A 15,688-nucleotide genomic window follows, 5' to 3' on the forward strand; every position below is an offset into this window, starting at 1 on the left:
TGTCCCAAAAATTTCAACTCATTCCTGCCAAATTGTGATTTTTATAGTTTAATCATAATTCCTTGCAATGTTAGTCTGCTGAAAATATCATATAGTGTTTGTAAGTGTTTATTCTATGTGGTAAATATAACAACAAAGTCACCAACGTAAATTAAAATCTTATCTCTTAAGTCATGATTAGTGGTGTTGCCTTATGCTCTTACAAGCACTACCACTGAACTGTTCATTCCTAAAGGTAATGCCCGAAACTCGTATGGTTATCCTTCAAATAGAAAAACTGTGTACTTTCTAGAGTCTTTATGAAGCCATATTTGCCAATATCCAGCAGTGGAATCTGTTGCGCTGATGTATCTTGTCCCTGTAAATTTGGTTAACATTTCAGCTATTGTAGGTGATCTGCCCCTTTCATGTTTAATTATTTTACTAACACCTCTTGCATCTAATACTAGTTTCACTGTCCCATTGGGTTTTTTGACTACAAGTAAGAGGTTATTGTAATAACTATCAGAAGATTCAGTGTTCATCTTGTCAATTTCCTTTTGAACTAACATTTTGATAGAAACAGGTACTGGATATGGTGTTATGTAGAATGGATTGTGTGGCTTAATCTTTAGGGTACAAACAAAGTGTTTTATAATTTATAGTCTCATTGAAAAAACATCTGTGTGACTGCTTGATAAAGAAGCCATCTGCTCTTTCTTGTTTTTGTTGAGTTTACTGATCTGCTTATGTTGTTAACTGTGTTCTCTTGATTTGTCAGTAGGTTTTAATCATGTAATTTTCTGTCATCATCATTGACTACAGTAGCTTCTACTACTAATGCAAGAGTCACCTCTTGAGTAGTCACTGGATCAAACTATAATGTGACTGTGTTTCCGTCTTGTCTGTATGGGAATCATACAGCGCTCATTTGAAAACGTAATGTGGCCTTGTGTTCTGTAAACCAGTCTATTCCAGTACATTTATATTTATGTATTATATTTGACCCTGTGACCACAAACATTGGGTTCTGAAATGTATATCCATTCACTCCAAATATAGTCAATAATTCTTCATGAATTGGTTCGCTTGTGATTCCTATTATCCCTGTGATTTTAACTTGTCAGTGACAGCCTTGGAAACATAGGTAAAAGTAGCTTTGTTATAAAAACCCGTAGTCTACTATACAAATATTGCTGCCAGAATCTTACTGCTGTATGTCTGACTACTCCCTTAAGTTTTGGTTAAACATGTTGCTTAATAAAGTGTCTGTTAATGAATTTCCATTATCATATCTTATTGAAGTAGCAGTATTATTGTTAAATATTGTACCTTGGCATTCTGTATCATTGTTACCATTTCTCTGCCTTTGTCCTGCTCTGTTATTGCCTTGACCACTGGACCCTCTGTACACAATATTTGCATTATTTTCTCTTGCTCACATTTGTCCTGCGTCGTAACACCCGTTAATCATGTTGCGTTGTTGCTGTTGTTCTTTGATTGCTATTGCTCTGATTGTCACTCAGTGGTGTCTGTCTGTTCAAAATATTCTAAATATTCTAATAAAGTTCAAGTCACCTCCAGGTCAGCAGTTTTCAGGCGGTGGTGTGCGCACCACTGATGAAACGCAAGGACATGTCGGGTGGTATGTGTACAAGTAAACAAAACACATAGTGTTACAAGAAAATTACTCTTTTATGTTACTTTATTTGTAAAGTAAAATAATCGAAGGCTGATTTATAGAAGTATCATCCACATAATGTTAGAAAATGGGTTTGCCACAGAATAATGTTATTGGTTGTACACAGGACTCATTTGTAGTGTCTTTACCTTGTACACAATCTGATTACACTCTGTGCTTATCGACTGGTGAGCATTTGTCAGAGGACCTCAACTATTGCCTGGCCAATGAAAGCCCCATCTGCACTTCCCAAGTATTCTCTTACCGGAGTAGCTGCTTCCTCAGTGTAATGAATGTCTGTTCTATCGAGGGGGATGCTACAGTTCTCCACCTGATAGCACAGGTCCAGAAATCTGCACCCTAGACCATCACAGAATTGATGGAGTCTCTGCTTGAGACCTATTTGACTCCAAACAACAGGACCGTGATCAGTTTTGGGTATGATACTGCAAGTTGTAAGCTCTGCTTTCATCCCGCAAGTGAGACAAGCAGTCTTCATCACTTGTGCCAGCCACCTGTATGAATTGAGAATGGCATCAAAGTCCAAGTGATGGGTATCATTGGCGCCAACATGAGCCACAGCTTGCATATAACTAATCCCTGCATCCTTAGTAGCCACAGGCAGGGCCTCCTCACATCTTGCACAAGGCCCCCCAGCAGTCATCTACATCTACCTCTTCATTACTATTTTGTAATTCACACTCAAGTACCCAGCAGAGGGTTCATCAAACCAATTTCACGCTATTTCTCTACTGTGGAAAATCCAGGATGGTATGTAACAACATTATGAAGAGGATAGTTGCTACTCACCAGGATAGCGAAGATGCTAAGTCGCAGAGAGGCACAATGAAAAGAAAGACTGTCAGAAAATGAACTTCCGGCCAACAAGGCCTTCATTCGAGATAGAACATACACAGACACTTATGCATACACAACTCACACACACTTATGAATGCACCACACACACACACACACACACACACACACACACACACACACTGCGCAAACACAGCTCACCCACACGTCACTACAGTCTCTGGCTACTGAGGTTACAATGCGAGCTACAGTGCAAGATGGGACACACAACTGGATAGTGGGAGTAGGGAGGAGGCTGGGGTTAGGAGGGGGAGGGATAGCAGGTAGGGGTGGGGGAGCTTGCAGGGACGAGGTGGGGAGAGAGTAGGACAACTACGTGCAGTTGTGAGGTTAGACGGAGGGCGAGGGTACTTTGGAACACAACTCTTCTAATGAACAAGTGCTCATAATTTTTAAGGTATGTATTTTAGAGCACATGTTTACTCAACGTTTCTTTCTTGCTTTGATCCATATTATCACTTCCCAAAATATGGAAAGCAAAGAGCTTGCATTAGAAGAGATTTGCTTCACAGTATCGAAGATGAAAATAGCTCTTAGCTGTTAAGGTATGCATTTTCGACCCTATGTTTACTGCAACTTTTTTGCTTCTAGTATTGTGTTCTTTCAACTGTATGCATTTACATCATTAATTATGATACACCCTTTGTATTCTACTTTCCCATAACCCTCCTAGCTTCAACCTACAGTAGTCTTTGTCCTTACCCTCTAGCCCTTTCCCTGTTCCCATTCCAGCACTTCACATTCCCTTGTTCCGCCAATGCACTCATAGTCTTTTAACCTCTCTTCTTTTCTGCTAACCATCTCCCACCCTCTGTCTAACCTCCTGACTACACCTAGTTGCCCTACTCTGACTCCACCTCGTACCTGTATGCTCCCTCAAGCAGACTTTACCATCCCCCACCCCTGCCCTGCTATCCCTCCCCCTTTCTGCCCCAGCCTCACCCCCTGCTCCCAGAACTCTGTTGTGTGTCCCATCTTGCACTGTTGCTCGCATTGTGGCCTCAGCCCTCAGCAGCCAGGTACGGTAGTGGCGTGTGTGTGAGTTGTGTGTGTGTGTGTGTGTGTGTGTGTGTGTTCTATCTCCAGTGAAGGCCTTGATGGCTGAAAGCTCATTTTCTGACAGTCTTTTTTGTTGTTGTGCCTATTTGCAACTCAGCATCTCTGGTATGTAGTGAATAGCAACTATCCTATTCATAATATTGTTATGTTTCTACTGTTCCACTCTTGAATAGTGCGCACAAAAAAAAAAAAACCGCTTAAATCACTCTATGCGAGTTCTGATTTCTCTTATTTTATTACAGTGATCATTTTTTCCTACTTAGGTCAGCATCAACTCACTTCCGGAGGAGAAATTTGGAGATTGAAATTCCATGAAAAGATCTCACCGCATGGAAAAACTCATTTCTGTTAATCATTGCTATCCCAACCTATATGTCATATCTGTGACTCTCTCTCTCTCTCTCTCTCTCTCTCTCTCAACCCCTTCCTCTCTCCCCCTCCCTCTCTCCCCCTCCCTCTCTCCCCCTCCCTCTCTCCCCCTCTCCTTCTCCCCCTCCGTCTCTCCCCCTCTCCTTCTACCTCTCACCCCCCCCTCCTTCTCCCTCTCACCCCCCCCCCCACCCATCCCCGCCCACCAATTTCATGGTAATCCAAAACCAGTTGCCTTTCTTTGAAATTTTTCAATGTCCTCCATCAATCGTCTCTGGTAAGGATCTCAATATCGCACAGCAATACTGTAGGCAGTCTCTTTATTGGACTGGTTGCATCTTATGTGTTCTGCCAATAAAACACAGTCTTTGTTTTGCCTTCCCCACAACATTATCTGTGTGATTGTTTTGGCTAAAGCTGTTCTTAATTATAATGGTAATGGATACCCTGGCTGCAGCAGTACGTAAAATAAGGGAAAGGCAACCACTCAGCTTCAGCAGGTTGATGCTTGGAGCACAATAACACTTAACAGAAAACAGCATTCACACTAGCTTTCAAGTGCTGCTCTTTTTTCCAGCAATAGTACCCACATTCACCCATGCAATCACACTGATACCCAAGCCATGCTCCTGTGGACATGGCAAGACTTCACTTCCAGCATGTAATGTTGCTGGGCAATTGAGAGCATTCGTTTGATCTTCTCCCCACCTGTGGTGTGATAGTCTCTGCTCACCCTGAGAAACCATTCTCACGGTTCTGTGACCTATTCTTATTTTCCATTCTGCGTTTGGTACATTTTGTTCTGCATGCACATCTTCGTGGTTCATGCCAGTGTTGTCCAGTACAGATATGAAGTTGAGGCCATTGCGTCACATGAAATTATTATTACCACATATCATACATATATATTTTCTTCTTCTATACATTTACGTATTAAACCTCCCTCCATGGTTTCAGTCTGTATATTATCATCTCAGGTCATGGTAAACTTCAGCATATCTGCCTAGTAAGCAAGAAGACCCGGGCTCAAGTCCCGGCTACAGCACAAATTTTAATTCACTTCTTCAGCTTCCAATGTTATTGTAGATAAATTAGAGACTTAAATGTCTTAGGGAAAATTTAATTTAAGGTCTATATGATCACATGTAGTAGAGCACTTCCCCATTACGTCCAATGCTAGGGTGCTATTCCAATGTCGGAGAGCCCTGGTAATAGTGACAATATAAGGGGAGATGTGAATTGGAATTTTTGTTGGCGGGAGTACTTGACTTGGGTAGTTCACACAGCTATGATGACCATAATGTTGCGGTGGTGTAATGGTCAGCATGTCTGCCTAGTAACTGCCTAGTAAGCTAATAGACCTGGGATCAAGTCCTGGCTGCAGCACAAATTTTAATTCACTTTTTCAGCTTCCAATGCAACTCAGAAGAATTGCCATCTCTTTGTCATTGCCACTACATAAAAATAATAAAGTTTTTCTTTTGCTAATATATAACATGTTTTGGTAAAATCAATGTTACATTTTATGTAACAGAGCAAATTGATAAGTCTTATTACTTTTTGTGATAGCTTTCACCAATTAACCCAGAAAAACAATTGCCAACAATTTATTGTTGAAAGGAACAGCATCTGTAAGGCTTCGTGGATCTTCTCCAGGGTGTATACGACCTGGGACAACCGGGAGATCCGGTAAAAACCCGCAAATTTTTTCATCCGGGAGAAAACCGGGAAAAACCAGGGAATTTTTTTTAGAACTCCGGGAATTTTTCATTGTTTTAGTTTTCAGTTAAATTTTTGTAATTTTGAATGGTAAGAACCGATACTCTAACAAAGGATATTACTGTATCCCGCTACTGCAGAATAATACTTCAACAATAAAACATAAATAAGAGAAAAAAATGAAAATAACTTAAATTGCGAAGGAAATGCGCCGTATACGACGACGACACACAGTGCTCACGCAAGCATCTGCCAAGAGCAAAATGTGTCAAAGGCTTTAGGAAGACTATGCAATGCTTCAGAAAAAAAAGCCTCTGATGAGCATGAAGTCACAACTGTAAAAAAGCCTCTGATGAGCATGAAGTCACAACTGTTTACATTAGATTCGTTTTAGGAGTTACGAGGGGGCTCATGCGCATGTGCAGTTCAGTCGCGTGTGAGTAGTAGATTCTCCCGCTTCTGGCTACACGCTACAGGAATGTGGCTGTTGGCTGTGCAAGAAATCGGAGCAAGATGCTACCGGGAAAAGGAGGCGCCAATTTCATATTCTTGAGGAAAAAAAATTTGTTTCACAAAGCGCCTAGCATCCAGCGCACATTGGCCTATCGATTATTCATATGATTTTGAAACTCATCCCTGTTGGTTTTTGAACACATTTTAAGTTGATTTCTGAATGAATCATAAGTTGATTTTTGGATGCGTGCATAATGTACGTGATGTCTCTGTCAGGTGAATCCTTGTCAAATGTAGAAATAAACTTTCCACAGAAAAAAAGGGATGGGGCTATACGAGCCGAGTGGAGTAAAGCCGAACGGATCAGTGCTGTTGTAATTACTAGCGAAATCCATAGATTCAGACTACCAGAATGTAGATAAACGACTAACAGGAATAACAGGTGAGAAAGATTACGTATTATCTTCTCGGTGTATCCAAGAAAATGAAATTTTGACAGAAAATTTTAGGCCAGATCGCTACACTAGTAAGGACCAGTTGTACAGTCCCCAGGTAGCAGCCACTTAAGTTCTATTCTGAAGTGACGCGGAAAACGTGTTGTACGAACATGTAACAACGCCTAACCGGAGAATAATCGCGGGATAACTAAACCTATGATTCTGCCAGGGTTAGTGAAGTTAATTGGCGAACAAATTTTGACAGTGGCAGGAATAGCTACAAAATTGGTGATGACAAGATCGTTTGTTAGAACGAGAAAGGAGAAGAAATGGGGACATCACACAAATTATGAAAGAGTAAGACGATTCCAAATTTATATAAAAGTTTCGTTATACTACTTTGGATCTCATGCTCGAGAAATTGGTGCATATGAATGAAATGTGAAACTATTTCCTAACATAAATCTTTTTGCTTGTGGTAGGCCTAATAGGCATTTGATGTTGGTACTTCGTGAGTTATATTCTGTCGCATTATAATAATGACCATTTGTGCCAAAACAGTCTCGTTTTTTGGTATGTGTTACAAAATTGCTGCAATATTAGAAAGGCCTATTTTGTTTTATCTAGCAGTCAGTGACAGAATAGACATAATCAGATCGAGAAACCACGCCAGTCTTGTGTATTATTTGTATTAACATCTTTTTCACATTGGGTTACGACATTTCGCTTTTTCATGTAGCGAAACGTTTGACGAACTCTGATGAGGTAATAGATTCTTTCGCAGAAAGGAAAGCATGCCATGTAAAGCTGTAGCAAGATTAGAGAGAAAAAATGCTAGCAGCTAAGGATTGAAGAAACGTGTACTTTCTTGCCTGTCTCTTGTCTTTATTGGTTTCATGTATCCTATATCTATCTAGTGCATCAAATCAGCCATCCCACACTACCGTAATGTGTTATGAAGTAGGCCTATATCAAATCCCCCTGGCCAAATTATGCAGGAAGTGAAATAAAAATGTCTGCCACCCGAGCCTCAAACAGAACCAAAAAAATACCACAGAGAAGTAACGATTTTTTATGGCCTGCCACAAGGAAGTCAAGCTGCTACTGAAACATAACACCATCACCACACCAAACATGAGGACCAGTGAAAGGCAAACCACCATGTGTGCATCCAGTTGGGCCCAAGACACCACACATCTTCCCTCCTGCTGTGAAAAGTCAATATTATTCATGCACATAAATATTAGATCTCTGAAATATAAAGCTGATGAACTTGGTGTTGTATTGAATAGAAACAATAGAATAGTATTGTGTATTAATGAACACTGGTTAAGAGAAGAAGAGATAAAACTGTATGTACCACCATGTTTTAATTTAATTACAAGTTACTGCAGACCCAATGAAGGTTATGGGGGTTCCTCAATATATATAAGTGACAACCTAGGGTTAATATATACTGTGCTTGATGTTAGGGACATATGTGTTAAAGGCATTCTTGAAGCGGCTGTCATGCTACTTCCAACATTAAAACTCACAGTTATTTCAATATACCATTCTCCTGATAGTGATGCCGATCAATTTGTAAAGTGTTTAGATAAACTTATTCACCGTACAGAAAAATATACCAAACACAAGACAGTAATTTTAGGAGATTTAAATTTTGATGTAAGGGAAAAAACACACAAAAATACTAATTTGCTTAACATGCTAAGATCCCATAATCTCTTCTGTGCAAATTATAGTCCCACAAGACAACTTTCTTGTCTTGACAATTTTATCACAAATATACATGAAGATGATTTTGAATTGGGATTCCTTAATGTCGACCATTTGAAAGATCACAAAGGTATATGGGTAAAACTAACAATTAATGAAACAATGGGGGATTGTGAACCAACCCAGTATGTCAGGTTATTAAATGATAAAAGCATAAATAGCTTCAGGGATAAGCTGCAGGTACTAAACTGGAATAATATAATATATGCTTCCAACAATGGTGAGGAGGCTTGTAGCAGGTTTGTTAGTACTACATCTGAAATTTTCAATACCTCCTGTCCAATTGTTACCAAACAAAACAAAACTATGGCAAGAAAGCGTGGTAGAACTACTTCACATAGGTGGTTCACACCATATTTACAGAAGTTAAGATTAATGGTTTTGATATGCTATGTTAAGGTAAAAAGTGGTGGTGTTGACAATGCAACGTATGTTAGCCTCAAGAGACACTATAGATCACAAATCAGATTAGCAAAATGTAGAGCAAATGATATCTTAAATAAAAACTCCAATAATAAGTGTAAGGCTGCGTGGAGGGTCATTAAAGCAGATTTAGGTACAGGTAGTCATAGTGTAAAAGCTACAACTGATGTTAATGTCACCCCAGATGAATTTAAGCTCTTTTTTTATCAATGCAGCAAACCCTAATCCCTCATCTTCTCATAAGAAGAGTTCAAAATCAGATTCACAATCCACTTATATAAACCAGTTATTACAAAACTTTGCTGATACTGTGCCAACCTGTAATTGGGGACATGTGGAAATAAGTGATGTAATTAAAAAGTGGCAAAGTTAAGTGACTCCAGATCAGAAGATATTTATGGCCTCTCAAATTTTGTGACGAAAAAAATAATCGACTTGTTATCATTCCCTCTCAGCCCACTCATAAACTGGATATTTGACAGTGGTATGTTTCCAGAATGTCTAAAGAAGACAGTAGTAATTCCATTACACAAAAAGGGTGATAAATACTGCACTAATATTATCGTCCAATTTCTCTGATACCTATTTTTTCAAAAATAATCGAATATTGTATACAAAAGCAAATTAACATGCATTTTTCAAAAAACAATGTACTGACTAAGTCTCAATATGGTTTTAGGGCCCAGTTATCAACAATTAATCCTGTTGAAAATGTTGTTTCTATTGTGCAATCTTCTTTTGAATCCAAATTATCTGCTGAAGCCACACTAGTGGACTTAAGCAAAGCATTTGATTCTGTAAACCACACAATACTGCTGGAAAAACTATGGTGTTATGGCATTAGGGATCTGAAACTCTCTCTCATTAAATCATATCTCAGTAACAGAAAGCAAACTGTAAGCTAAAACGGTCAAAAGTCACAGTTACTGAATGTCACTAGAGGTGTACCCCAAGGATCAGTGCTTGGGCCATTACTGTTTATAATATTTATAAATGACGTGCCCAGCAATATGCCATGCAAATCTGTGCTTTACACAGATGATAAAACTTTCATCAATTCAGGGAAGGGCATAAATAAACTGAAGGAGCAAAGTAAAGATTTTCTCATATTATCCAATATGTGGTTCAAAGCCAATGAGTTAGCTATTAACTATGAAAAGACTGTAAATATATCCTTCAGCTTATCCAATGCTGATATTGAGTACACTTCTACCAAACTTCTTGGCGTATATTTAGATACGAAATTAACCTGGCAGAGTCACATAGACAACATATCTCGAAAGCTTTCGCAAGTTGTCTATCTACTGAAAAAATTACGCACCTGTGTTTCTGAAAGCCTGCTGATTAATTCCTATTATGCATTCTTTCATTGCCATATTAGCTATGGTATTCTTCTATGGGGTTGTTCTCCATGGTCCAGGAAAATTTTTATTTGGCAGAAGAAAGCCATCAGTAGCATCTCTGGGATTACCAAAAATAACATATCATGTAGGTCATACTTCAAAGAATTATAGATAATGACAGTCCCTTCTCTTTTTATATACAGCTGCCTTTTGTACATAAAAGAAAACTTTAACAGTTGCAACCTTAGGCAGTCCGTTCATAATCATAACACTCGTCAAACATTTAAGATAGACATACCAACAACTCGACTCAAGAAAACACAAGACAGTTATGAATACGTGGGAATGAGGCTTTTCAACACATTACCTGTGCAGGCACATTGTGTCTCTCTTAATATATTTAAAAGTAAGGCTAAAAAATGGTTGAAAGATAAAGCTTTTTACAGTGTTAAAGAATTTGAAAACTCTTCAAAAATAGATCTGACTTACGAAACAACTTGCAACTCTGTTTGTACCTCTTCCTAAGCTTTTTTTGTCTCTGTAGTTCCACATTTAACTGTTAAACATGTGGAGAAATCCTTATGTATGAAATTCTTTTATTATGCACATTCTTTAAAATGCACACTTCAGTTATGTGGGATATCTTTATGTATCAAATGTATTCCTTTATTATGTATGTTCTTTTAAAATGTATACTTTAGCTTTGTGTGATACCTCACAATAGTTATATTTCTTAATATGTAAATTGTACATTACTCATGATGACATCAATTGCATGTAAATGCTTAAAGATAGATAAATAAATAAATAAATAAAATAAATATATTTAATTTTATGTCACACAAAACAGCAAGTTACTAGCTAATAGGTAATAAAGAGGGCAAATTTTCTGAAGAGTTCATGTTCTCCCAATTACAAGTAATCCCATCCACTAATAAGTGTGAGATTCTTTTTTAAAGAGGGGTAGGCTGTCAAACCGGCCAACTGGGAGCAGGAGAGGCACGACAGGACATTTCAATTTCCATTGTCCTGAATTTAGTTTGATGGCATTCATTACAAAATATACACGTTTCAGTTCCACAGAGCAAAATACAGTGACATGCGATAGAGGAATGCTGTATGAAGAGGCGTGGCACTGCACTTTGGCACACCTGAGAACAAATAGCATGTCTAACATTTCCTCGAACACGTATGTTTTATGTTTCAGACTTTTCGCAAAGATTAGCGCTACAGGATGAAAATATTTTTGAAAATTTTATTTTTTATAGTATTGACATGATTAGCAAATATCGTAGATTTGGGGCAGATGCGGAGAGCAGTCTGAGCTATAGTGGGTAGTCACCACGTGATCCATGTTTACGTTTAGTGATTTTGCTGTTTCCCCTTCTCTTGTCAAATGAAAACAAAACAGATATCTGTGGCCAGGAGCTATCAAGTGAATTAAAATACATTCACATAATTAACCGTTTCCACAGAGGCAGGCAATGTATTTGAAATGAAATGTTTAATTCCACAGTACTGGCTAGTTTCAACTGTTCGCTGCATTTCAAGTGCATGTTTTCATCTTCTAGAACATACGGCATTACACCATAATAAAGAACCAAATGTGATATAAAACAGTACTGGTGCTCCAAGAAAATTTACATCCCGAAAACCACACTGAAAATCTTAGTATCAGGTCGAGGTCTACTTCATTGGGAATCTGGAATATGAATGTGCACTTCAAATGTAACATTTTAGTATGGTTCACGAAATTCTGATGCTCGTGGAGTATCCTGTGACGCCTTGTTTCTTTTATGACACATTGTATGATCTATCTATGTTTTACACGTACGTACATACGGGCTTCCTATGGCATGGTAGCTGCGCAAGCCTGTTATCTGCAATGTCTGGCAACTGCTGAAACGAACCAATTTGTAACACTGAGCCTACAGAGTGACAAGCAACTACGACACTGGAGCCGCACACAAGTTTTCTAACAGGTCGCAGGAAAATATTGCGAATGGTAGTTTGAAAAGTTTTTCTTTCAAAGTAAATATCCTTTTTCGTAAGTTTAACTATGTGCGAGAATGTACCATGTATTTCTTAAATCACAGAGGGTTTGACTCTCATTTAAAAATCAACTCTCTGATGAAGAGCCATTTAGAAGAATTTCGAACCCTGAAGATCAGACATTTATTTCATTATTAAAAATTTTACTGGCACATTTGTGTGATATATCATAAATTGTAACGCACGCAAAAAATTTTCAACATTATATGCGAAAGCTTAGCTTCTCTTGCAGCTTATTAACCTTAGAGACCAATATTATATGTGAAAGCTTTTCTTTTCTTGTAGCAACATACGTATATTAATTTAAACTATTAACTTTCCCCGTTTGTGTGTTCGGGCTACTTAACAGTGATGTTGCTGTTGGCTGACTACATCACGTGTCCTATGCTCTGGATATCCGCTGTCATCAGCTGGTGAGATCACATGACATGAGCCATGACTGGCTTACAAAAACGCACCTCAACCTCGATTTCAATGATTCGGAAAGTTACATGCAGTGTTTGGTGAAATTCTAGTGTATACTTTCGTAATACGAAAGTACGCAGCGTACTTGTTGCTGCACATCCAAGATATTTCCAAAATGTGTCTTTTTCCCTGAGTTTCGTTTTCTAAAGTACCAGGAAATTCTACGCCCATGTATAAAACCATAACCATTCAAAGGACTGATAAGTTTTCCAGTTCCGAGAGAAAATATACTGTCACTAAGACGGAAAAAGTGTGTTTTCACCCGGGAGAAAGCGTATTTTTAACCGGGAAATCCGGGAATTTTTTTTCTTGGTCGCGTATACACCCTGTTCTCCCCTCAACATTCATGTCCTATGCTGCAGGTACAACTGTGGTCAGATTATTATTATTATACAGCGTATGGTGGAGAACTAAATTGTTATAAATGAAGAAATTAAATATTTTAAATAATGGTCCATTATAACAAATTACAGCCAAACTAGATGTTACTAAAAATTACCTGTGACTGCACTGGAAACAGGAGTAAATTCGTATGATTTATATTTTCAAAACATTACCTCATTCATACAACTACTTTAGTAGTGCCTCTTTTCTTGCCCTGCTAGCACTGCATCCATTGAGGATATCTGCTCTACCTACAGGCTTTTATTTATTTATTTATTTATTATTTATTTGTCCCGCAGATCAAATCAGTACAGTGGCTTGTACAACTGATACGGGATAAGTCAATACAAATATACAGTTTACAGGAGTCTAAAACAGTAAACAAGAACACAGAATGATTATTTTGCATGACCTACAAATTATGTTACTTAAAGTTACAGCTTTACAGAGAGTTGTTACATGATGTGACAAAACTGACTTAATAACATTCAGCTTTGATACATTATCATGCACTAAGACAATTTTGATTCCAAATATTCCTGGATGGTATAAAAGCAGTCTTTTATTAAAAGAGATTTCACTGTCTGTTTGAATTTATTTATTTCTTGGATGTCTTGTATAAAAGTTGGAAGATGGTTATATAATTTTATTCCCATGCACTTGACACCATCACTGTACAGTTTTGTTGAGTGGGGAAGTATTCTTAGAGAGGTTTTTAATCTTGTGTTAGTTTTCCTAATTTCTTTATTAACACATGATCTGTAAATTAGGTCGTGTCTATGAGGCACAGTGGCTACTATTGTGTTCCTAGATTTATTCACGTCTAGAAAGTTCTGTAGCATTTTAATGCAGGCATTGGCTTCATTTTTAGCTATGTCATTCAAACCCGCTATACATACTTTAAAATCATTATCCTGTATTGTGTTCATCTGAAGATCAGTGTCTATGACATTTTGTGTTCCCGCTCCAGGTTTCACTATGCTAGTCACTGCCGTTTCTCGATTTATCTCTCGGAGCATGCGTGATAGATTTCTGCCGTGGCTGTCGGCAAGCAAGAGAATACCACACTCTTTCCTTAATGATACGTGTTTGCCCTTACCACTGTTTCCAAGTGTACTGTTGGTGTCCGAATTACAGGTTTTTACAATGTCACGATCAGTTGTACACTCGTTATGACAGAAGACATCATATTTGTTTTTATCTAAGAAAGTAACACTTTTAACAGCTTTCGTGATTTGAGACCAAAATTTTTGTGACACTGCTATCCACTCGGATGATTTCTCACGTGTATCATGTTTCACTTCACACGAATTTTCCACCATTTGTACTTTGCCAATTTCTTTCTTCATTGCAGCTATTTCCCTTTTTAAATTATTGACTATGAACTGTAGGCTTGAAAATCGTTTGTTTAGGGTTGTAATTTCAGCTTTACAATTTTCACAGGTTTTCTTTTTAACTACATAACTATAACTATTTCTCATGTTAAAATTTCCGAATTCCACACTCATGGCCATCTTGCTCAAAATTAAGAAATAATTTACGAAAGAAAAGACCTAAGGAATTATTGAAGATCTATAAATTTCTGCATGCTTCCAAAAAGTAATAAATTGTACTTTACAGTCATTATGATTTTACATAAAGTTAAAGTTTTTTTCTGGGACTGTAAATGATACTTAGCTGTGTTTCTTAGTTTTCAAGAAAATTTAAAACATTGTATTAATAAAATCCACCCATCATGTAATTTGGAAAACACTATCGAGATACAAAAAAACCTCTCTTACAGTGATGCTCCAAGTGCAGTATATTCAGATATGTAAATTTGTCTGTCAGATTAGCAAATGCCCCACTACCTTCAGGAAGCTGGAAGAAGGTAGTATACTGTTGAATTTATTAAAAACTGGAGGGGTCGGGATGGGGGGATTAACTTGCTAGTGGGATTGTCTGCAATGGAAGAATGTTTGAAGCAACACAGGCATCCAATGCCTGTGTTGCTTCAAACATACTTTTCTCTTTGTCATACAAAAATGTGATAGTCTGTTAGTAATATGTTACTTTAGAAGTAGGGTGAACAGTAAAAATAATTCCTGTCTGCATGAAATGTATCTCCTCAGTTGTTGAGGAGTAACCATGATATAGTGCTTTGCAAGCCATTGTCTTCTCACCCATAGACAATTATTAGAGTAAGAAGATTTGTTCCATTGTGATTCTCGCAGTATTGTTCACCACTGTTTCACATTAGTGTTTTTGTAGTTGTAGTGGTCCATGTCATCAAGGTGCCTTAAACCTCAGTGTACTAACAAAGAAAAATTATACTTAAGTTGTCATTTTCTGTGCTTTAATCTACAAGTCCAAATAATTAATGTTGGTCTTAGAATTAGTAATTGGAATTTCCTTTCTGTAACATGTTTTAAGTATAAGTATTATTTGCTGTTTATGTGAACAGATTTCAAGCATACTTAATGCATTTTTTTGTTTGCAGATTGAATATCTTCAGCAAATCCAGTTTCCAGACGTTATACACTGGTTTGAGAGGACTGTAGTGTCTGGTAGCAGCAGAAGACTTTCTATTCAGGTAAAGAGACTAAAAATCAATGATTTCCACTTCATTTGGCATTATCTTGCCTATCCTTTTATTTAACTCGAGTTACAATTATAATATCTGAAGGGTAAAA

At 37.7% G+C, this 15,688-nt stretch overlaps 1 protein-coding gene across 2 annotated transcripts in view; it reads left to right on the forward strand.

The window, feature by feature from the left end:
- Window positions 1-15,688, forward strand: part of LOC126179391 (nardilysin-like) — a 343,267-nt gene that overhangs the window by 270,243 nt on the left and 57,336 nt on the right. For both annotated transcript variants that reach the window (XM_049924604.1, XM_049924605.1), the window contains exon 19: window positions 15,496-15,588. In XM_049924604.1, coding sequence (XP_049780561.1) covers window positions 15,496-15,588 — 93 coding nt within the window. The remainder of the gene's footprint in view (window positions 1-15,495; window positions 15,589-15,688) is intronic.

Source organism: Schistocerca cancellata, chromosome 1 (assembly GCF_023864275.1).
Source record: "Schistocerca cancellata isolate TAMUIC-IGC-003103 chromosome 1, iqSchCanc2.1, whole genome shotgun sequence".
Classification (NCBI taxonomy): domain Eukaryota; kingdom Metazoa; phylum Arthropoda; class Insecta; order Orthoptera; family Acrididae; genus Schistocerca; species Schistocerca cancellata.